The sequence below is a fragment of the Anomaloglossus baeobatrachus genome, chromosome 1 (assembly GCF_048569485.1).
Source record: "Anomaloglossus baeobatrachus isolate aAnoBae1 chromosome 1, aAnoBae1.hap1, whole genome shotgun sequence".
Classification (NCBI taxonomy): domain Eukaryota; kingdom Metazoa; phylum Chordata; class Amphibia; order Anura; family Aromobatidae; genus Anomaloglossus; species Anomaloglossus baeobatrachus.
In genome coordinates this window covers 391,441,002-391,465,467 of record NC_134353.1, presented here as the reverse complement: position 1 = coordinate 391,465,467, position 24,466 = coordinate 391,441,002, and the positions used below count along the sequence as shown (strand labels likewise).

The 24,466-nt window shown below is 44.9% G+C and overlaps 1 protein-coding gene across 2 annotated transcripts in view; it reads left to right on the top strand.

The window, feature by feature from the left end:
* The window catches only part of REXO1 (RNA exonuclease 1 homolog), a 203,595-nt gene that overhangs the window by 22,377 nt on the left and 156,752 nt on the right, over positions 1-24,466 (top strand). For both annotated transcript variants that reach the window (XM_075352558.1, XM_075352557.1), the window contains exons 3-5: positions 3,385-3,477; positions 12,655-12,859; positions 21,498-21,637. In XM_075352558.1, the coding sequence (XP_075208673.1) occupies positions 3,385-3,477; positions 12,655-12,859; positions 21,498-21,637 (438 nt within the window). The remainder of the gene's footprint in view (positions 1-3,384; positions 3,478-12,654; positions 12,860-21,497; positions 21,638-24,466) is intronic.

Here is a 24,466-nt window from a genome sequence, read left to right as displayed (position 1 = left end):
ATAAATCCTGAGGCTGTACAGCCCATAAGACTGTTTAATTTAAAGGAACCACAGACAGCATGAATCCGAGCCCTCCTGCATGATTGCAGCCAAGTATATTTTCTCTGAAATACTCCGGCATATCAGGAAAGCTATTCTATCTGAATATCTGGCCAAGGACCTTAGCCGGAGATGTGACTAGTCTAGTGCCTCCCCTCCCAGCTGTTCCTTTTCTGTTTTGCTCCTGGTGGTATAAAGGTTTCTCCTTGTTGTGTGTACATAGGAGAGAGCTGTCAACCTCCTCTAGCAGTACTGGGTACAATTACAGTGCCGAACTAGTCTTCTCCCCAACTATGGCCACAGCCACATTTTTAGTCTATTTTCTCTGAAACCACATCTCAAAGAGAAGTATTCCAATGGTGAAGCCAAGCTCTGATTCATACCGCTTGTGGCTTGGGCAGCATGAATCAGGTGACAGGTTCCTCCTTTAGGTAAGTGAAAGACTGGATGGTAGGGAGCATCACTAAATTTTTGGCCTCAGGCAGCAGGGAACCTAGAATTGGCCCTACATGAGACTTCTTCACACTGAAGTGGCCAGACTCTGAGGAACTACTGTCCTCTGCTGCCTAGCACTCTGCGTCATTATAATGCGACTTCTCCCTCGCCTTCTTCTCTCCTCCTCTGCACTTCATATTCAGATATGACAGACAGGTTGGAGACCCTGAATCCCTCCTTTTTAGATAAATGTCTGCCTTTATCGCTTTCTCTTTGAAACATTCCAAGTGCAGGTTAGGGGCTTGCAGCCTGACAACTTCTTCCCTGACTAGAGCGGGCACCTTCGCACATAATACATGCAGATCAGGTGAGCTTAAGCTCTAGTTTGACTGATTTTATTACACAGCAGTAAATCTTCCCTCCTGACAGTGACATGATGTGGAGAAGACTACTATGTAAGTCTGCACAGTGTTGTTCTCAGAGCCTTTAAGTGGTACAGACATAACTACATTGATGCTCTGAAAATCAGAGCAAACATCCGACATAATCAAGGTGGAGAGGATAGGGGAAAGAATTAGCAAATTGATGGAATTAAAATGTTATTTCTAAAAATATCAAATTATATCATCTAAAGTATAGGGGATAACTTGCTGAGGGTCTGACTGTTGGGATCCCCAGCTATCCCAAGAATAAGGCTCTCTATGCTCAACCTTCCCTCCAGTCTTTGTTTATAGGACTGCCCAAAATAGCCAGGGACAGCACTCAATTTCTGGCACTCCCATAGGCCATGAGTAGGTGGTCTATCATGCACATTACTACATTATTCATACTTAATGGGATTGTGTGCCAATGACGAACCAAGTGCAGCACTCTGATATCTGTAATGGTACTATAGAGAGTGAATGGTGCAGCAGTACATATATTGCATCATCTCTCCATTAAAATGGGATCACCGGGCAAAATCTTGCACCTGCGCAGACACCTTGACGGCTCGCAAACCAGCAAGGTCTCTGTGCAGGTGCAAGATTTTGCCAGTTATGTGAATGGCACAGGAGTAGTCATCCACATCAGTCACCAGAAGATGACGGCGATCAGAAAGGAGGCACAGGAGCCACAATCAAGAGAGCATTGGGGAAGGAGGGGCGGTGGCGGGGCGGGGGGAGGGTAGTGGTGGCCCGGCGCCGGTACTCACAAAACCCGAATGTATGATAGGGGGAAAGTGCAGCACACAGCATACGCTGTGTGCTCCACAAAGATGGCACCGATCTCCTCCCTCTACTGTGATCTGGACAGCCCAGGGGGCGTATCCAGGTCACAGCAGAAGCTGTCTCTGTGTTAAGTATAGGGTTGGAGTCTGACAACTGTCTTGTATGTACAAGGGCTGCTGTATTTGAGGTAACTGTTGTTACTCACAGCATATCCAAGATGGCATCCCCCAGTGTTTCAGTAAAACTAGAATTAAATAAAAACTAAATAAACAGTGAGTTTAATTTTGTATTAAACATACTTTATTTCGTAATCACTATTATTAATACAAAATAAAAAAAGACACCCTACCTTTAAGGACATAAATATTTGAAAATTTGAAGTTTGAAAATTACGAAATTTTCACCAAATTTCTGATATTTTCAGAAATAAATGCAAACAATAATTTTCTTAAATTTACCGCTATCATTAGGTACAATTGGTCACAAAAAAACCTCAATCACCAGGATCTGTTGAAGAGTTCCACATTTATAACGTCAGAGAGACGCTGGGGGTCATCGGATCGCCACACATCAGATCATGCGCTCGCACATCGGATCGCCGCACATCGGATCGCCACACATCAGATCGCGCGCTCGCACATCGGATCGCCACACATCAGATCGCGCGCTCGCACATCGGATCGCCACACATCAGTTCGTGCGCTCGCACATCGGATCGCAACACATCAGATCGCGCGCATCGGATCACACATCAGATCACACATCAGATCACGCACGCATCGGATCACATATCAGATCACGCACGCACGCATCGGATCACATATGTGATCCGATGCGTGCGTGCGCGATCTGATATCAGATCGCGCGCACACGCACGCATCGGATCACACATCAGATCGCGCACGCATCGGATCACACATCAGATCGCGCGCGCACGCATCGGATCACACATCAGATCGCGCGCGCACGCATCGGATCACACATCAGATCGCGCGCGCACGCATCGGATCACACATCAGATCGCGCGCGCACGCATCGGATCACACATCAGATCGCGCGCGCACGCATCGGATCACACATCAGATCGAACGCATCAGATCGCGCGCATCGGAGCGCGCACACACACCGAATCGCGCGCGCACACACGATTGTGCGTGCGCACACTCACACATCGAATCGCGCGCACACATACACCGAATCGCGCGCGCACACACACACACACACCGGATTGCGCATCAGATCGAGCGCGCACACATCGGATTGCGCATCAGATCGAGCGCGCACACATTGGATTGCGCATCAGATCGCGCGCACATATCGGATCGCGCGCGCACATCGGATCACACATCAGATCGCACACACACACACACACACGTACGCACATCGGATCACTCATCAGATCACATACTCACCACATCCAGCGCGCGCTGTTTTGGGGGCAAAAAAATATTGGACAGTGTCTTATTTTTGGAAAAGCACAGTATATCATAAACTGCAGTTGGTGACAGGGACTTTCTGAAACCGGTTATTTTGGGTTTTTTTTTAAATTAAAAAAAAAAATGTACTGTATATGTAATAAGTATGTGATGTTTAATAGCTTATCTGCTTCTCATTGCTGCACCACAAAGAATTTGTTTGTTTTGTTCATTTGATGATGTATTTCAGACTTTATTTTTTTTTTTTATTTTTTTTTATTCATCAGCCCAATGCCAGTGTGGAGAAATTGCAAGAAAGTTCAACTGCATTGATTCCTGGTCAGAAGAGGAGGATTTCTCACTTACCTAGCACAAATAATGTGAGTTATTTTGTTATGGCTACATGTGAACTATTTAAAGGTTTTCCCCTTTTACTGAGGCTTGTGTAGTATGGTGGATTCTAGTACAGTTGTGTATTTTTGGGTCTATGTCTAAGGCCCCTTCCACTCGTCCATTTAAGGCTAGTTTCACGTATCCGGCTTTTCGCCGGTTTGCCGGATTCGGCGCACGCCAGTACAGTATGATATAGTACACGCAACTTCCAGGTCACATGCTCCGGTAACATGACAGCATGTGACTGGCGCTTGTCGCGCTGCCATTGTACTGTATACACTGTACTGGCATGCGCCGCATCCGCCAAACCGGCGAAAAGCCGGATGTGTGAAACCGGCCTAAGAAACTCACTTGTTGAATGGTCCGTGTGGTCCTGTCTGTGTGACACGTAGCAGGAAAAAAAACTCATGACACTGTAATTATTATTTGGAGGTGTAAAAGGTGTTTGCAGATGGATAGATACATGAGTTGAACAGCTATTTAGCCAATAATTAAATGAAAAAAACAGCGTCAACCCCTGGAGGAATTCATTGAGGGGTGACATTTATAAAATGGGGTCACTTGTGGGGGATTTCTGCTGTTCTGGCACCTCAGGGGCTCTGACAATGTGACATGGCACCCGCAAATCATTCCAGCTAAATCTTAACTCCTAGATGGCGCTTCTTTCCTTCTTCACTTTGTACTGTGCCTCAAAAGTAGTAGTGTATCTTCAGATATTTTGTCATACCGTGCCTGAGGAAGAGACCTGAGATGTCTCGAAAGCTTGCTTTGTAACATCATTTTATTTTTTTATTTTAGTTAGCCATTAAAAGGTATCACAACTACAACATTTTAATTTTGTTTCTCTCACTGAGAGCAATCAATCAAAAGTAGTATTCACCCACATATAGGGTATTGGCATACTCGTGAGAAATTTCACGACAAATTATATGGTTCATTATCTCCTGTTACCCTTGTGAATTTGCAAAATTATGGGGTTAAAGCAACATTTTTGTCTTTTTAAAATGTATTTTTTCACTTTCACTGCTCAACGTTAGAAAATTATGTGAAGCACATGGGGAATCAAGGTGCTGACCAAACATATACATTTTTTGAGGGGAAGTTTCCAAAATGGGGTCACTTGTGGAGGATCTCCACTTTTAAGGCAACTTGGATTCTCCACATGTGATATGGCATCTGCTAAGGATTCCAGACAATATGGTACTCCTTCCTTTCCCAGAAATGCTGTGTGCCCAAACAGTAGATTTCCACAACATATAGGGGTATCTGCGTACACAGGAGAAAATGCACCATACAACTTGTGCAATTTCTCCCGTTAATCTTGTAAAATTGAAAGCTCTGGGGTTAAAGCAACATTTTTGTGGTAACAAGGTAAATTTTTCATTTCTCCCTTACATAGTTCCTTATTTCCTGTGAAGCACCTAAAGAAATAACCTCCTTAGATGTGGTTTTGAGCACTTTGAGGGGTGCAGTTTTTACAAAGGTGTCACTTTTGGGTCTTTTCTGTCACCTAGGCCTCTCAAGGTCACTTCAAATGTGATGTGGTCCATTTTAGAAAAAAAAAAAAAATGGTTTTGTAAATTTTGTTGGAAAAATGAGAAATCGCTGATAAACTTTGACCCCTTCTAACTTCTGAACAACAACAAGAAAAAAAAAGTTGTTTCAAAAATGATAGACATGTCGGAAATGCTATTTATTAACAATTTTGTGTGACATAACTTTGGTTTAAAGGTATAAAAATTAAAAGGTTTAGAAATTTTTGCTAGTTATCAGATTCCCTCCCACCCCCCCAACTCAAAAATTATTGTTCTCAATTTACCACTAAGATGAAATATAATATGTCACGAAAAAACGGTCTTGGAGTCCCCCGGCATCCGTTGAAGCGTTCCAGAGTTATTAAGCCAGGAAGTGACATTGGTCAGAATTGAAAAAATTGGCCCGGTCATGAAGGTGAAAACAGGCTGGAGGGTGAAGGGGTTAAAAAAAACATACACACAAATTTTTTCTTTATTTAAAAAAAACAAACAAAAACTGCCCCAACTCTCTCCCTTGTTCACTAATTTATAAAATATATAAAAAAAAGTCCACAATGGAAACCTTAAAGGGAACCTGTCGCCAGTTTTTCGGCCTATAGGCTGCGGCCACCACCAGTGGGCTCTTATATACACATTCTAACATGCTGTATATAAGAGCCAAGGCCGCTCTGTAGAACATACACTCTATAATACTTACCTAGAAGGTCGCCCTTGTGCAGACAAGTCGGATGGGTGGTGCCGTTCTGTGGGACCGAGGCCTCCTGTTTCGGCCATCTGTGTCCTTGTTTTGAAGCCGGCATGCATGACGCATCCTACATCATACACACACACTCGACTGTATTGAGGTCCTGCGCAGGCGCACTACAATACTTTGATCTGCCCTGAGCAGATCAAAGCGCCCTGCTTATAGGCCCCAAATCTGGTGACAGGTTCCCTTTAAAGACCTAAAAAGAAAGAGGTAAAGAAATAAACACAAGAGACTCCCTCATTCACCAGTTTATTAGAAAATAAAGTTCCCGCATCCGATGTAATCCAGTGCTTCCATTACAAGAATCAAAGTCAATGGAGACTCAGAACGAGGAGCTTTGAGCAGTAGCTGGTCCTGGCTGCTCTCTGCTGACCCGAGGACTGTGATAAGCAGTGACGTCAGGAACGTCCAGCAGGGCTGTGGAGTCGGAGTCGGAGTCGTGGAGTCGGAGTCGGAGTCGGAGCTCATTTTGGTGGAGTCGGAGTCGGAGTCGGTATAAAATGCACCGACTCCGACTCCTAAAATATATAATAAATTGGGGACAGGAGTGCAATGCAGAATGTGCTGAATATTTTACTAAATAATAACATTTAGTATAATGCTTATATTTAAGTGAAAAATTTATTGTAGTACAATGTGAACATCAGACATTTAATTGTTTTTATGATACAATAATCAAGATATTTGGATAGAACATAAAATATTTATTGGAATACAACTTTAGAACACAAAAAACTAATAAATTGTAAATATGTAAAATATATATATATATATATATATATATATATATATATATATATATATATATATATATATATATATATATATATATATATATATATATACATATATATATATATATATATATATACAGTGTATATACACACACAAGATATATATGTAATCTACTGTATATTACATAGTGTATTACATATTTACAATTTATTACAGTTTTTTGTGTTCTAAAGTTGTATTCCAATAAATATATTTTATGTTCTATCCAAATATCTTGATTATTGTATCATAAAAATTATTAAATGTCTGATGTTCACATACACATATTCATGTACTACAATAAATTTTTCACCTAACTATAAGCAATATATGTAGGAGTCGGAGCCGGAGCCGGAGTCGGAGCCGGAGCCGGAGTCGGAGTCGGTGCAAGAGAATTTGAGGAGTCGGAGTCGGAGTCGGAGTCGAAGGTTTGGCTTACCGACTCCACAGCCCTGACGTCCAGGCTCTTAAGAGTGATGGGCAGTGACGCTCCTGACACCACTGCTTATCACAGTGACCAGTGTGAGAGTGTGTGAGTGATAACACTAAATGTAACACCCCTGCTCTGCTCCCCACTCACACCTGAGACTCTGTAACACTGAGTCACATGACACCAGGGAGGGTAAATGGCTCATTTTGCACAGTTTGGCCATTTTCACTTAGGGGTGTACTCGCTTTTGTTGTTGCCATTAACCCCTTCAGCCCCAAGCCTATTTTGACCCTAAAGACCAGGCCATTTTTTGCAATTTTGACCAGTGTCACTTTATGAGGTTATAACTCTGGAACGCTTCAACGGATCCCGGTGATTCTGAGATTGTTTTTTCGTGACATATTGGGCTTCATGTTAGTGGTAAATTTAGGCCGATATTTTTTGCGTTTCTTTGTGAAAAAAACGGAAATTTCACGAAAATTTTGAAAATTTTGTAATTTTCAAACTTTTAATTTTTATGCTCTAAAACCAACGAGACATATGACACAAAATAATTAATAAATAACATTTCCCACATGTCTACTTTACATCAGAACAATTTGGGTGAAAAAAAATTTAAGGAAGTTAGAGGGGTTCAAAGTTTATGAGCAATTTCTCTTTTTACAACAAAATTTACAAAGCCACATTTTTTAGGGACCACATCACATTTGAAGTGATTTTGAGAGGTCTACATGACACAAAACACCCAAAAGTGTCACCATTCCAAAAACGGCACCCCTCAGGCTACTCAAAACCACATTCAAGAAGGTTATTAACCCTTCAGGTGCTTCACAGTAACTAAAGCAATGTGGAAGGAAAAAATGAACATTTTACTTTTTGCAACAAAAATGTTAATTTAGCCTCAAATATTGCATATTCACAAGGGTAGTAGGATTAAATGAACCCCCAAAATTTGTTGGGCAATTTCTTCTGAGCACGCAGATACCTCATATGTGGCGAAAAAACACTGTTTGAGCGCACGGCAGGACTCTGAAGGGAAGACGCGCCATTTGACTTTTTGAACAGAAAATTTGCTAGAATCGTTAGCCGCACCATGTTGCGTTTGGAGAGCCCCTGAGGTGCCGAAACAGTGGAGCTCCCCAATATGTGACCCCATTTTGGAAACTAGACACTTCATGGCATTTATCTAGATGTTTATTGAGCACTTTGAACCTCTGGGGGCTTCACAAAAGGTAATAGAGTTGAGCCGTGCAAATAAAAAAAAAAAAAAATTACCACAAAATTGTTACTTCAACCAGGTAGCTTTTTTTTCACAAGGGTGTCAGGAAAAATTGCACCATAAAATGTATTGTGCAATTTCTCCTGAGTACACAGACACCTCATATGTGGTGGAAATCAAATGTTTGGGCGCACAGCAGGGCTCAGAATGCAAGGAGCGTCATTTGACGTTTCAAACGCAAAATTGTCTGGGATAATTAGCGTATTCCATGTTGTGTTTGGAGACCCCCTGAGGTGCCGAAACACTGGAGCTCCCCCACATGTGACCCCATTTTGGAAACTAAACCCCCATGGCATAGAAAAAAAAATAGGGCGCACGCACAAATGTTCTGCAAAAAGGGGGGGGGGACTAGGTGGGATGGAGAAAAGAAGTCCTGTCCAAAGTCGAGTACGACTGCAGGACGATTGCTGATCAGGTACCTAATTGTACATGTTTTGTTTTTGTTTTTTTTATTTGGGGTGCACAAAAAAAAGCAAAAACTAGAGCAACAATTACGTACCTGATCAGCCAATCACGTAGCTGATCAGCACTTGGCGGCAGGCAGGTGGGGGAGGAGGGGGGGGAGAGGGAGTGGGAGATGCGATTGGGGATAGTTAGAAAAGAGCCACGAACAATACTTACAGGATGGATCAGAACAGCGGCAGATTGGGGGGCGGCAGATTGGGCGGCGGCAGATGGGGGGGGCAGCGGCATATAAAGGGAGCATCTGTGAATGTGAGACGGCGGCGGCTGGGATAGGGTGGGGGCGGATGGGAGAGGGCGCAGTGGATGCAGGAGCGGCAGAGGATGGGGGGGGAGGGTGGATGGCAGGGAAGGGGAGTGGGAGGTGAGATTGGGGATAGTTACCCTACAGGATGGATCTAGGCAGCAGGATTACAGGAGATGAAGGAGGCAGCAGATCGGGGAGGGTGAGAGGTGGTGGGAGAGGGAGCGCAGCGTAGATCACGGGGGAGACAGGTGAGCAGAGCACAGATCACGGGGGTGAGAGAGCGCAGATCACGGGGGAGACAGGTGAGCAGAGCGCAGATCACGGGGGTGAGAGGTGGAGGGAGAGCGGACAGCAGATCACGGGGGTGACAGGTGAGGGAGCACAGATCACGGGGGTGACAGGTGAGGGAGCACAGATCACGGGGGTGACAGGTGAGGGAGCGCACATCACGGGGGTGACAGGTGAGGGAGCGCACATCACGGGGGTGACAGGTGAGGGAGCGCACATCACGGGGGTGACAGGTGAGGGAGCGCACATCACGGGGTGACAGGTGAGGGAGCACAGATCACGGGGGTGACAGGTGAGGGAGCACAGATCACGGGGGTGACAGGTGAGGGAGCACAGATCACGGGGGTGACAGGTGAGGGAGCACAGATCACGGGGGTGACAGGTGAGGGAGCACAGATCACGGGGGTGACAGGGGAGGGAGCGCACATCACGGCGGTGACAGGGGAGGGAGCGCACATCATGGCGGTGACAGGGGAGGGAGCGCACATCACGGCGGTGACAGGGGAGGGAGCGCACATCACGGCGGTGACAGGGGAGGGAGCACACATCACGGCGGTGACAGGGGAGGGGAGCACACATCACGGCGGTGACAGGTGTGGGGGCACACATCACGGCGGTGACAGAGGAGGGGGCGGGTAGCTGACCACGGGGGTGAGAGGTGGGGGGAGCGTGCAGCACATCACGTCGGGGAGGGGGCGAGCAGCACATCACGTCGGGGAGGGGGCGAGCAGCACATCACGTCGGGGAGGGGGCGAGCAGCACATCACGTCGGGGAGGGGGCGAGCAGCACATCACGTCGGGGAGGGGGCGAGCAGCACATCACGTCGGGGAGGGGGCGAGCAGCACATCACGTCGGGGAGGGGGCGAGCAGCACATCACGTCGGGGAGGGGGCGAGCAGCACATCACGTCGGGGAGGGGGCGAGCAGCACATCACGTAGGGGAGGGGGCGAGCAGCACATCACGTAGGGGAGGGGGTGAGCAGCACATCACGGAGGGGAGGGGGCAGGCACCGATCACGAGGGGGAGGGGCCGGGCAGCAGATCGGAGGGAGCGGTGGCACTATGACAGATGGAGGAGGACAGGGATCGTGCAGCACATCACGGAGGTGGGGGGCCGGGCAACTATCACGAGGGGTGAGGGGCCGGGCAGCAGATTGGGGGGAGCGGTGGCACTGTGGCAGATGGAGGGCGGCGGCGGCAGCGGATCGGGAGTTGTGGGGGTGAGGGTGCGGGCAGGAGATCGGGGAGACAGGTGGCAGATCGCGGAGGGCAGCGGCGGCGGATCGGGACGCTTTTCGCCGGTTTCATACAGTGCAATGGCAGCGCGCCAACTTCCGGGTCCCATGCTCCGGTCTCATAACAGCATGGGACCGCAGCTTGTCGCCCTGCCATTGCACTGTGTACACTCACTGTGCTCAGTGTGCTGGCGTGCTGCAGGGACGACAAGTGAAGCTGATGGGGGGCGGTCACCGGCAACAGGTCCACTGTGATTGGAGAAATCGGTCACAAGGCCGATCTCTCCAATCAGAGCTACTGGAGCTGGGGGAGGGTGATCCAGTGAGATCACCCAGCTCCAGCCACTGGCCAGTGCTACAGCTGCACTGGCCAGGGATGGATTTCAATGTTTCAGTCATTTTAAATGGCTGGAACATTACAGTGGCTGTGATTGGTTGAGCGGCGTTCGTCAGCCAATCACAGCCTCCGTAGGTCCGGGGAGGAGGCACCACCCCTCCTAAGGTCAGGAACAGGTCCCCTCCTCCCCGAATCTGCGGTTTATGTTAACATATTGCAGTCACCGGAGGCTCCGGTGCCGCGATTCCGCCATGACGGAAAGATCCGTCCTTGGTCGTTAAGGCCCAGTGCACAAGGACGGATCTTTCCGTCCATGGTCGTGAAGGGGTTAATGGTTGTTTATTTAGAGGCACACCATATTTACACTGTTATACAAGCTGTACACTGACTACTTTACATTGTATCAGTGCCATCTTCAGTGTTGTCCCATGAAAATATATATTTACAAAAATGTGTAGGGTGTACTCAGTTTTGTGATATATTGTATATCCCATTCATTTTGCTGGAACTCTAAGACGCTGTTTTGTTATGTTTTTTTTTTTTTTTTTTTTTTTTCCTGCAGTGAAAATATGTATAGTCAAAAAGTCATTGTGTGAACTTAACCCAAAACACACACTTTTTTTTTGTTTTTTTTCTGGGCTTCTCAGCCGGTGGCCACAGTAAGCCGCTATAATGGATGTAGTGATGCCTTCCTTCTTCTCTTACTCCCGTAATGTAGCTAATCTCCAGGGTTTTCATGCTGTAATAGAGGAGATAATACACTGTCCCTTTGTCGGCAAATTATCACGAGACCTTTTCAGACTTCTTAGGTAGACTCGCTACATTTCCTACCCTAATCTTGAGCTATATAGGGCTTTTCACCTGTGTGAACCTGACCAGCAGAGCCTCCATTGCATGAAGTTCCAGCTTTTCTATCATTTGTAGTTTAATGCCTGGCACAGATTTATGACCTATTTTGAGCACCTCCCTGTCTCCTTTAATAGTACATAAAATGAATTTCTCAGTTTAGCATTTCTAGCCATGCCTGCTATCACAGTGCACATGGTTAGCAGTTCAGGGATCATAGTCGCCTATAAGGGCAGATGCCGATCCTTTCAGTGACTAGTGTTTGGGAGTAAAAAGTATTTGGAACTCCAGTAGCATGGAATGGAGAAGGCCTGTGTATTCCCTGCCACCTCTCCGGATGCCTATCAGAACGCAATAAGGCTGCTTTCACACATCCGGTTTTTGCAGTGCGGCTCAATCCAGCTCAAAAACCTATGCAACGGATGCGGCGAAAAAAACGCATCCGTTGCATAAGTTTTTCCATGCGGCCCGTCCGTTTTTTGACGGATGCAGCTTGATACTGAGCATGCGCAGTGCAAAAAAACACATCCGGTGGCCGGATGCGGTTTTTGCCGCAGGACGCCGCATCCGGCGTCCATAGGCTTGTACGGAGCGATGCGTTTTTTTTCGCCGCACAAAAAAAAAATGTGCCAGGCAACGTTCCATCCGGCCGCTGCATGGGCTAAATATGCCACATCCGGCAAAAAACAGACACAACGCAAGGCCATGCGGCACAATACGGTGCTAATGCAAGTCTATGTGGAAAAAACACAACCGGCGGCAAAAAAAAATGGTTGCGTTTTTTCTGAAACGTGCCATATTGTGCCGCTTAGCAAAAACCGGATGTGTGAAAGCAGCCTAACTAAAACCTATTCTTGACTTGCATCTCCAAAGCATATGCCATCAGTCTCTATTGTGAGACAACCCTTTAATTGATAATTCTTCTTGTAAAGGATCAAGCATCCAAAGTTTTGATTGTGATTTCATTTTGTTCCTTTCTTCAGGTAGACTCGCCCAGTACAGCTCCCGTCCATCCATACAGACGCCTAAACCCTCAGGAGATTTGCTATCAGAGAATTCAGAAAGCCCAGGAGCAAGCTGCACAACTGCTGGCACAACAGAAGGCGTCTCTCTTGCCTAGTATTACCCGAGAGTCCAATCCCATGAAAAAGATCGCAAAACTGTCTGGATCTCTGCCTTCTATTTTTTGTAAGTAATTAAAAATGCAGAATTTAAAGGGAACCTGTCAGGTGCAACAAGCACCCAGATCCAGGAGCAGTTCTGGGTGCATATTGCTAATCCCTGTCTAACTGTCCCTGTATACACTAGCATAGATAAAGATCTATAGAAAAAGTATTTCTAAAGATCTTTTATCGTATGCTAATGAGCATGGGGACTAGTCCCCTGGGTGTTAGTTCCCCTGGCTAGCCGGCCCCATTAGCATGTTAGTATACCCCTGTGAATGCGCTAACATGCTAATGAATGCACAGCGTCAGAGGATGATCTCACTCGGCTCTCCGCTGCCCTCGCCGCCCGACACTGGATTTCAGCTCGGTGCTCATAACCCCAGAGTTTTGTTCATGCGCATTTTGCAGATGGGTATACGCGTCCTGGTTTCAAACTGAAGTAGTGCGCATGACTCAAACTCCGGGGTCATGTGCACTGAGCCGAAATCCAGTGTCATGCGGCGATGGCAGCGGAGAGGTGAGTGAGATCATCCTGTGATGCTCCACATTCATTAGCATGATAGCACATTCACAGGGCTCTACTAACATGCTAATGGAGCTGACTAGCCAGGGGAACTAACACCCAGGGGACTAGTCCACTCGCTCATTAGCATATGGTAAAAAGATCTTTAGAAATACTTTTTCTAAAGATCTCTTTATCTATGCTAGTGTATACAGGGACAGTTAGGCAGGGATTAGCAATATACACCCAGAACTGCTCGTGGCTCTGGATGCATATTGTACCTGACAGGTTCCCTTTAAACAATGTATAAAATTATATGAAGCCCCAACTGTTAATCCCTTTAAACAATGTATAAAATTATATGAAGCCCCAACTGTTAATAAATGCATATATTTTAGTTATTGTTGATTTTTCACAACTCTGGTAGCAAGAATAATCTTCATGTCTTTGACACAACATACAATGCCTTGCGAAAGTATTTGGCCCCCTTGAATTTTTCAACCTATTCTCACATTTCAGGCTTCAAACACAAAGATAAAAATGTTAATGTTCTGATGAAGAATCAACAACAAGAGGGACACAATTGTGAAGTTGAACGAAATGTATTGCTTATTTTAAACTTTATTTTTTTATAAAACTGAAAATCGGGGCGTGCAATATTATTCGGCCCCTTTAAGTTAATACTTTGTAACGCCACCTTTTGCTGCGATTACAGCTGCAAGTTGCTTGGGATATGTGTCTATCAGTTTTTCACATCGAGAGACTGAAATTCTTGCCCATTCTTCCTTTGCAAACAGCTGGAGCTGAGTGAGGTTGGATGGAGAGCGTTTGTGAACAGCAGTTTTCAGCTCTTTCCACAGATTCTCGATTGGATTCAGGTCTGGACTTTGACTTGGCGATTCTAACACCTGGATACGTTTATTTGTGAACCATTCTATTGTAGATTTTGTCTTATGTTTTGGATCATTGTCTTGTTGAAAGACAAATCGCCGTCTCAGTTTCAGGTCTTTTGCAGACTCCAACAGGTTTTCTTCAGGAATGGTCCTGTATTTGGCTCCATCCATCTTGCCATGAATTTTAACCATCTTCCCTGTCCCTTCTGAAGAAAAGCAGGCCCAAATCATGATGCTGCCACCATGTTTGACAGTGGGGATGGTGTGTTCAGGGTGATGAGCTGTGTTGCTTTTATGCCAAACATCGTTTTATATCATTTGGCATTATGCCCAAATAGTTCGATTTTGGCTTCATCTGACCGGAGCACCTTCTTCCACATGTTTGGTGTGTCTCCCAGGTGGCTTGTGGCAAACTTTAAATGAAATGTTTTATGGATATCTTTGAGAAATGGCTTTCTCCTTGCCACTCTTCCATAAAGCCCAGATTTGTGCACTGTATGACTGATTTTTGTCCTATGGACAGACTCTCCCACCTCAGCTGTAGATCTCTGTAGATCATCCAGAGTGATCATGGGCCTCTTGGCAGCATCTCTGATCAGTCTTCTCTTTGTTTGAGATGAAAGTTTGGATGTACGGCCGGGTCTTGGTAGATTTGCAGTGGTATGATACTCCTTCCATTTCAATATGATCGCTTGCACAGTGCTCCTTGGGATGTTTAAAGTTTTGGAAATCTTTATGTAACCAAATCCAGCTTTAAACTTCTCCACAACAGTATCACGGACCTGCCTGTTGTGTTCCTTGGTCTTAATGATGCTATCTGTGCTTTACACAGAACACTGAGACTATCACAGAGCAGGTGCATTTATACGGAGACTATATTACACACAGGTGGATTATATTTATCATCATCAGTCATTTAGGACAACATTGGATCATTCAGAGATCCTCAATGAACGTCTGGAGTGAGTTTGCTGCATTGAAAGTAAAGGGGATGAATAATATTGCACTGCCCAATTTTCAGTTTATTATTTTTTTAGATAAGTTTAAAATAAGCAATAAATTTCGTTCATCTTCACAATTGTGTCCCACTTGTTGTTGATTCTTCACCATAATATTAAATTTTTATCTTTATGTTTGAAGCCTGAAATGTGGGAAAAGGTTGAAAAATTCAAGGGGGCCGAATACTTTCGCAAGGCACTGTATACTAATAATACCTGAATGATTAGATTAAAAACATGGTACACTGTCAAAATGTAGCCTATTACTTTCAGCCCAAGCCGGCACTGAGTCTCACAGCAGATCTGCGGGTCCCCGGCTACTTCTCTGCCTATACATGCATGTAGCTTGGGTTGAGTATGTCATAAATCCAATAAATGCCCATAGATTATACATGCACGTACCATAGGCAGATGCCTGTCAGTCACTGTCAGCGGATGGGGAGAAGCTGTCTGACTAGTCTGCCGTGCAGCTTTGTCCCCTTCAACTACTAAAAGTGTGTTTTTGTTTTTTTGTCTGAAACAACACAGCTGGTTTGGGCAATATCTATCGCTGTTAGGTTCCAGTTAACATTTTAACCTCATAAAGACCACTGTTATAACTAAGGCATTTAAGAAGTTAAGAATGGGGACAGTTCCTTGTGGCTTCTGTGTTACAGCTCCTACTATGTCATGTTACCAATGCTTTGCAGAACTACAGTGTTTCAGCATAAATGTATAGATAAGCAAGCACTAACAAGCCTAAATGAAGAAGGGAGGGGGCGGGTGCTATGTGTGTTGTTTTTGTGTGTGAATGTGTGTGTGTGTGTGTGTGTGTGTATGGTATACGGTCATATGAAAAAGTTTGGGCACCCCTATTAATGTTAACCTTTTTTCTTTATAACAATTTGGGTTTTTGCAGCAGCTATTTCAGTTTCATATATCTAATAACTGATGGACTGAGTAATATTTCTGGATTGAAATGAGGTTTATTGTACTAACAAAAAATGTGCAATCCGCATTTAAACAAAATTTGACCAGTGCAAAAGTATGGGCACATCTATCAATTTCTTGATTTGAACACTCCTAACTACTTTTTACTGAGTTACTAAAGCACTATATTGGTTTTGTAACCTTATTGAGCTTTGAACTTCATAGGCAGGTGTATCCAGTCATGAGAAAAGGTATTTAAGGTGGCCACTTGCAAGTTGTTCTCCTATTTGAATCTCCTATGAAGAGTGGCATCATGGGCTCCTCTTGGAAAATGCTACAGCAGCAGCATACCTAAATCACTAGATATGTGCTAAGTCGGCAGGGTTAAGGTGGGTGTCCAGACAGACCATGGATCTTTTAAAAGGGAAAGCCCTTTTCCTTATTGGTAGTTTATTCGAATGGATTAGATAACATAAAAGCAGATTTCCTCAGTCATCAGTCCCTGCTCCAGTCAGATTGGCGCCTGAATTGGACAGCGTACAATAGAATTGCGCAGAAGTGGGATACATTTATTTGTAACATAAGTAAACATGAATACAAGTTGTTGGAGTTTTTTTCCCCCCTAAATCAGCAGAATGAACCTCCAGTTATAGATGCCCACAGCCAAGAATGGAAATTCTCCAGGAGTTATGCATTCCCTCGAGCTAATACCCAAAGTATTGAGGTAGATGAGGGAAAACTTAGTCAGGGTTATCCTTCTAGCTCCGGATTTGCCAAAGAGGGTCTTGAATTTGTGGATCCCTCTCTTGTAGGAGACAGTTCCTTTTTGCCTTTTCGTGAGACTGCAAACCTTTTATCTCAGGGTTCCACTTATCACCGTGCAGTGGCAAATCTGAGATTAAGGCCCTGTGCGCACTAGAAAATTGAATTTTCTTAAGAAAATTCCGGACCTTCTGAAAGATCACTGCACCTGTGGAAAAAAACGCAGCAAACTGAAAACCACATGTGGTTTTGCAGCGGTTTTTCCACAGGTTGGTCCCTGCGTTTTTTTTACCATTATCTATGGCAAAAACCGCAGATACTTGCAGAAAAGAAGTGACATGCTCATGCAAAACGTGTTGGTGAAACAATCCGCCGTGTGCGCACTGCATTTTTTTTTTTTACAATAGGTTTTGCTGGGGACGGACTGCAGCAAGGTTAGGAACATTTTCTGCAGCAAAACCACGGCAAAAACCGCAGCGTGCACACAGGGCCTAACTGCGTGGCTCCAGAATTTAGATTGCTATTTATTTAATTAGGCAGTCTTCATGCTCTTGAGACGTGGGAAGCTATATCAATTTCTCTGATTCCGACTCCACGACTCAGTCTCCCTCATACATCACTCATATTTTGGATAAATTTACTGTAGTAAAATGGTAACATCCGGCTTTTAGGCCCTGTGCGCACACTGCGTTTTTACCTGCGTTTTTACCTGCGTTTTTACCTGCGTTTTTACCTGCGATTTTGCTGCAGAAATTTCTTGAGAAAATGGTTGTAATCTTTCTGCAGACATTTCCCAGCAAAACCCATGGCAAAAAAAAATAGCTGTGCGCACACTGTTTTTTTTTTTCTCAAGAACATTCTTTCTGCAGAATTTCTTGAGAAAAAGAATGAGCATGTCACTTCTTTTCTGCAGGTACCTGCGTTTTTTGCCATAGATAATGGTAAACTAACGCAGGGACCAACCTGCGGAAAAAACGCACAAAACCGCACGTGTAATGGTGCGTTTTTTTAACGCAGGTGCGCTAATCTTTCACTCAAGAAATTTCTTGAGAAAAATCCTTTTTCTAGTGCGCACAGGGCCTTAATCATTATTATGATGCAATAATCAAGCTGTTTAGATAGAATATAAAATATATTTATTGGATTACAAGTTTAGATGTAATAAATTATAAATATACAGTACACTATTCGGTAAGTGGGGGGAAAAAAAAACAGTTTTCAACAAGAACGTACTATGTACCGTATTTTTTGGACCATAAGATGCACTTTTTCCCCCCCAAATGTTGGGGGAAAGTGGGGGGGTGCGTCTTATGGTCTGAATGTAGGGCTGCATGGAATGAGGGTGCTGCGGTGGAGCGGGTCATCGGGGGCATGAGCAGGCTGCAGCAGCGCCTGCCGTGACCACGTGGACCCGCTCATTTAATATGCATGCCCATCCTCCCGCCCATCATCTCTCAGCGCTGACAGGTGGGCGGGATGATGGGCGAGGGATAAACAGCCGGCACACATGATCACCCCTGGCAACTACAGCCTGGAGTGATCATGTGCGGCTGTATTCACTGCCCCCCGTGCATCATCATCATCGCGGGGTGCAGTGAATCAGTACACTCACCCGTCACCATTCCCCTGCAGCACCACGATCTCCTCCTGGCTGCCGGCGGCCGCTGAGTGGAGCCGTCCCCGTTCCCCTGCAGCCACGCGATCGCCTCCTGGCTGCCGGCGGCCGCTGAGTGGAGCCGTCCCCGTTCCCTTGCAGCACCGCGATGTCCTCCTGTCTGTGCGGCGGCCGCTGAGTGGAGGCTAGCGGTGTGCACAGCGATGACGTCATCGCTGTGCGCACGTGTCCACGCGCAGCCGCCGGCAGCCAGGAGGACATTGCGGTGCTGCAGGGGAACGGGGACAGCTCCACTCAGCGGCCGCCGGCAGCCAGGAGCACATCGCGGTGCTGCAGGGGAACGGGGACGGCTCCACTCAGCGGCGCTGACACAGACTGGAGGAGGAGCGATGCTATAGGGAGTGAGGTGAGGTAAGGTAAGGTGAGTATGAACGTTTATTTTTTTTATGTGGCACAGGATGGGGGTATATTATGAGCAGGATGGGGGTATATTATGAGCAGGATGGGGGTATATTATGAGCAGGATGGGAGTATATGAACAGGATGGGGGTATATACTGTATATACAAGGCAGGAGGATCATTACCAGGATGGGGTATCTTAGTAGAGAATTTGGGGACATTACCCCCATAACAGTGTCAGCAGCAGATCCTCGCCCCATAACAGTGTGTCATGACTCAATTTTTTGCTTAAAATTTTATTTTTCTATTTTCCTGCTCTAAAACCAGGGTGCGTCTTATGGTCAGGTGCATCTTATAGTCCGAAAAATACGGTAACATTTGTGCAGTCCATGAATTTGTTCTGGGAAATAGTTTTCTTTCCCTCCGATCCTCCTTCATAGATGACCTCAAATCTGACCTAATTATTTTAAGGCTAGAGAACAACCTCTCTACAGTAACTTGGGTTGGAGGCAAAGCCGTAACCACATGGGCAACATCTCTAACAATTTCCGGGTATAAGGGAATTGCCTCATGCATAGTCAGTTTTGATGAACATTTGAACTCTTCTACTTCTTTGAGAGCAAGTGAAAAATTTTGCTGAAATATGGTCAATCTGCTTTCTATGGGAGTAGAATCTTTTTCCCCGCAGCAACACTTTGCCTGTTCTATGTCGTCCAAGAACTTTTGAACATTAAACTCCTCATCTGATGAGGCTGAAGGTACGGCAGCAGTAGCACTGGCGGGATCAAAGTTCTCTTCTGCCTGGCAGTCCTGTAGCCGCTCATCCTAACTGCTACCTCAGAGTTTTTTTTTCCTTTTAGTAAGCTGTAGATCATCCCGCAATATTCGATGACTTGGGGCCACATACACAGCTGCCCGAAGAATTATATTTTCTTATAGCTGTGTGTCTCTCTCTCATTGAAGCAGCAATGCCATCTGTGATTTCTGTGATTATACCTCCTCTTTGGGAGAGGCAAAAGAGCAAGTTCTTCCACTTCTTTATGAAATTTTTAGTTACTGTAAATGGGTGATGTAGCAATTCCTTCAGTTCAGCCACCTGTGTCCATTGACCTTCATTTAGTGTTACCTGAGGGTTCGCCATGTCTACAAGAAAGGGTTTCAGCTCAAGCAATCGCTCAATCATTAAATAAGTGCTGCCCCACCGAGTGGCTTGATCGACAATTGCCCCTTTTTCAGCACGTCTCTTCAAGATTAAATCAATTTCAGGGGTTCTGGCACCAATAACCAATTTCCTCACTTTGCCAATCAGAGTTCCAGCATGTCCCTCTTGCAGACTATCTCTTATTGCCAGCTGCAGTGTGTGCACAACACAGCGTATGGGATAAGTAGGAGAGAGATGTGAAGCAGCTTCAACAAGATCATCCAATTCTAAAGGATCATTTTCCTGTTTGTTGATAGTTTAGACGTGCTTTAAAGGGAACCAATCACCAGGATTTTTGTATATAACTTCAAGCCAGTGCTATACTGGCACTATCAGGCTGATTCACTAAATACCTTTAGTGGTCAGCTAGGAATGTTTAGTTTTTGAAATCCAAGAAAGTAAAGTTTATAAAATCATCAGCTTGTTGAATGACAGCAGCTGAGGATCAGATAATATCTGGGGGGGGGGAATTCATAGTTATCCCCTCCCCCTGTTAGAATTAGCATAAGTATTATACAATCGTAATAGAAAAATGTTGCTTCGTGGTATCAGCTTGGTGGCTGAGGCCCCTCCCCTTCTGGTCACATGGGTATGATCTCACAACAGGTCCTAGAAGAAAAAAGTTACATTGATTGTATAATACTTATGCCAATTCTCGCGATTTTATAAACTTTACTTTCTTGGATTTTAAAACCTAAACATCCGAGCTGACCACTGAGAGGCAAATCAGAAGCTCCTCTTAACTGCAAAAGACCTTTTAGGAAGATTTATCAGACTCTGGGGATGTGGTACATTGTTCTACTATTTAGAAACACCTGCACAAATATGGTTTTCATGGAAGAAAACCTCACCTGTATGCTCACCACAAAAAAGCAGCAGCAGAAGTATGCAAAAGAACATTTAAACAAGCCTGATACGTTCTGGAAACAAGTCCTGTGGACAGATGAGGTTAACATAGAACTTATTGTCCACAAAGATCAAAGGTATGTGTGGAGAGAAAAAAGATCACAGAATTTCACTGATTCTGATTCACTGCCAGAATTTGACTGGCAGTGGACGTAGAAAGGACATCGGCATCTTTTGCCTATATGATACATACAAAAGTAATTTATATTTTCAAAAATGTTAACCAGGTAAGCACTGTCTTGCCCACAAAGGGAAAAAAAATAAGAAAAAATTGGCGTGGACAAAATCTTGGTTGAACCATTGCAAATTTTGCTGTAGAAATGAAAACCTAAAACACCCCTACGTTCACATTGCAATTGCCCAATGTAACTTACATGTACTACGTATTACTCAACTTATAGGTAAGCCTTTTATAAGATTGGACTATTGACTTTTGGGTGGTGATATTTACTCATGACATATCCTTGTACACAGGTGAGAAAAATGCACAATCGGTGAGTACTGGTGACACTTGTAATGGCTCATCTGCAATAAAGTTGCGAACACCGTCTGGCATGGCTTCAAAGACGAGCGCTGTAACCACAAAGCGACGATCACATGTACCATCTCTGCAGGTAAGTTGTGTTGTATTAAAAGTTGTGACGTCGCCTTGTAACTAAATTCCAGAAAAGAAAGTATTCTGGACATACTTATTCATATACTTTACCCCAAAACGAGTTTCCACCTTCCTTTTCTGCCTGTATATAGCATAATCAATTTATATATAAAAAAAGTGTGTATATGATACAGTACTAGTCAAACGTTTGGACACAACTGTTCGTGCAATGCTTTTTCTTATTCCTATAATAATGTGCACATTGTACATTCAGACTGAAGGCAGCAATACCAGACTGGAACATATATGGAAACAAGAAGTAAAGAAATACTTGTGAAACAAACCAGAATATGTTTTAAATCCTAGATTTATCAAAGTAAACCCCCAGCCCTTTAATGTGATGATGGCTTTTCACCCTATTAGTATTCTCCCATTTGGCCTCATCAGTTAGTTTCGTGGAGTTACTTCAAGTGGACAGATAAAGGCTACTTTCACATCAGCGTTTTTTTTTTTTTTTTTAATCGGCTCGAATGGATTTTTTGCCGCAAAGTCGTATTTTTCACAAATCATTGTCATTTGCTTGCATTTGCAATGGAATCGGGGCAATACGCGGTCACATGCGGCTGCGTGCTCCAAACACTGTATCCATTGCTTTGCGGTATTTTACCTTTTTTCAAAAAAACGCTACTTTTTCAAAAACGCTACTCAGGCAAAATACTGCATGTCAATGGATCTGTTGGATTGCGGAGGTACCTGCAATGCAGTTCAATGGGCGCCGGATCCTGCTGTACCGGAAGTCACCATTTATTTATAATAAAGGATTTTTTTCTCTATGTGCTGTCTTTTTTTTTTTTTTTTAACTCTTTATTGGAGATTCTTAATGGCCGGGTCAAACTTGGCCTGACATTAAGAATCTCGGGCTTTATACCAGCTGGTAAAACAAAGCTGGTATTAACCCCTTATTACCCAGCGTGCCACCCGGCACCAGGGCTGCTGGAAGAGATGATACAGCTTCTATGAAAGCGCCATTTTCTGGGGCGGCTGCAGACTGCAATTCGCAGTGGGGGGGCCCAGAAAGCTTGGGCCGCCGTGCGCTGCGGATTCCAATCCCCAGCTGCCTAGTTGTACCTGGCTGGACACAAAAATTGGGTAAAGCCCACGTCGTTTTTTTTTTTTTTTAAATTATTTCATGACATTCATGAAATAATTAAAAAAAAAAAAAAAAGGGCTTCCCTATATTTTTGGTTCTCAGTCGGGTACAAATAGGGAGCTGGGGTTGGGGGCAGCCCAATCCTGCCTGCTGTACCTGGCTAGCATACAAAATATGATGAAGCCCACGTGTTTGGTTTGGGTTTTTTTTTTAAGTTTGTGGCCAAATTTTTTTTAAGAAAAGGGCTTCCCTGGATTTTTTATTACTAGTGAAGGTAACGCCAGGCAGTAGCTGCTTGGGTTAGCCTTAGCAATAGAAAATGCAGCTGGAGCCCACACATTTTTCATTTTTTTTTTTTTTTTTTTTTTTAACCCTAACCCTAGGCTAGGGTTATGCGTTTGGTGTTTTTGTTTTTATATTTTTTTAATGAATTTAAAAAAAATTTACATGGGCTTTGCCCATCGAGCACCCGAGCATTTTACTGCTCACTCATCCCTACTCCTGACCAGACAGCCAGCAGAACAAGTAATCAGATCAGCTGACTCCAGTGTCGGCCTATTACTTGTTCTTTGTCCCGCTGCATCCATCGCAGCGTGTGCGGGCTGTGAGGTTAGCTGAGTTCGGCCGGCATTGAAGTCAGCTGATCAGGAGTCAGCTGAACTCCTGATCTCACAGCCCGCACACGCTGCGATGGATGCAGCGGGACAAAGAACAACTAATTGGCTGACACTGGAGTCATCAGCTGATCTGAACTCCTGACCACAGAGCCCGCATACGGTCACGCATCCATCACAGCGTGTGCAGACTGTGAGATTAGGAGTTCAGCTGACTCCTGATCAGCTCACTCCAGTGCCAGCCGCTTCATTCTGTGTCCCGCTGCATCCATCGCAAGTAGAAGTAGAAGGATCCAGTAAAATAACAATTGCGGCTGCATGCGTTGCACATTCAATCCACAGGATTCGGTCATATGCGGTTTGCGTTTTTTTACCTACAGGCAAAAAAACGCTGATGTGAAAGTAGCCTAATCCTCATCAAGAGTTAATTTTGTGGACTCACCTGTCTTCAGATAGTGTTAAGATACCGTCACACTAAGCAACATCGCTAGCAACATCGCTGCTGAGGCACAACTTGCTAGCGATGTTGCTGTGTGTGACATCCAGCAACAACCTGGCCCCTGCTTGAGGTCGTTGGTTGTTGCTGAATGTCCTGGACCATTTTTGTAGTTGTTGCTCTGCCGCTGTGAAGCACACATCGCTGTGTGTGACAGCGAGAGAGCAACAACTGAATGTGCAGTGAGCAGGGAGCCGGCTTCTGCGGACGCTGGTAACCAATGTAAATATCGGGTAACCAAGAAGCCCTTTCCTTGGTTACCTGATATTTACCTTCGTTACCAGCGTCCGCCGCTCTCAGCTGTCAGTGCCAGCTCCCTGCTGCCTGCACACGTAGCAGAGTACACATCGGGTAATTAACCCGATGTGTACTGTGGCTAAGTGTGCAGGGAGCCAGCGCTAAGCGGTGTGCGCTGGTAACCAAGGTAAATATCGAGTTGGTTACCCGATATTTACCTTAGTTACCAAACGCAGCATCGCTTCCATGTGTAGCGACGCTCCAGCGATCCCTGCCAGGTCAGGTTGCTGGTGGGATCGCTGGATGCGATAGTGTGACATCTCACCAGCGACCTCCTAGCAACTTACCAGC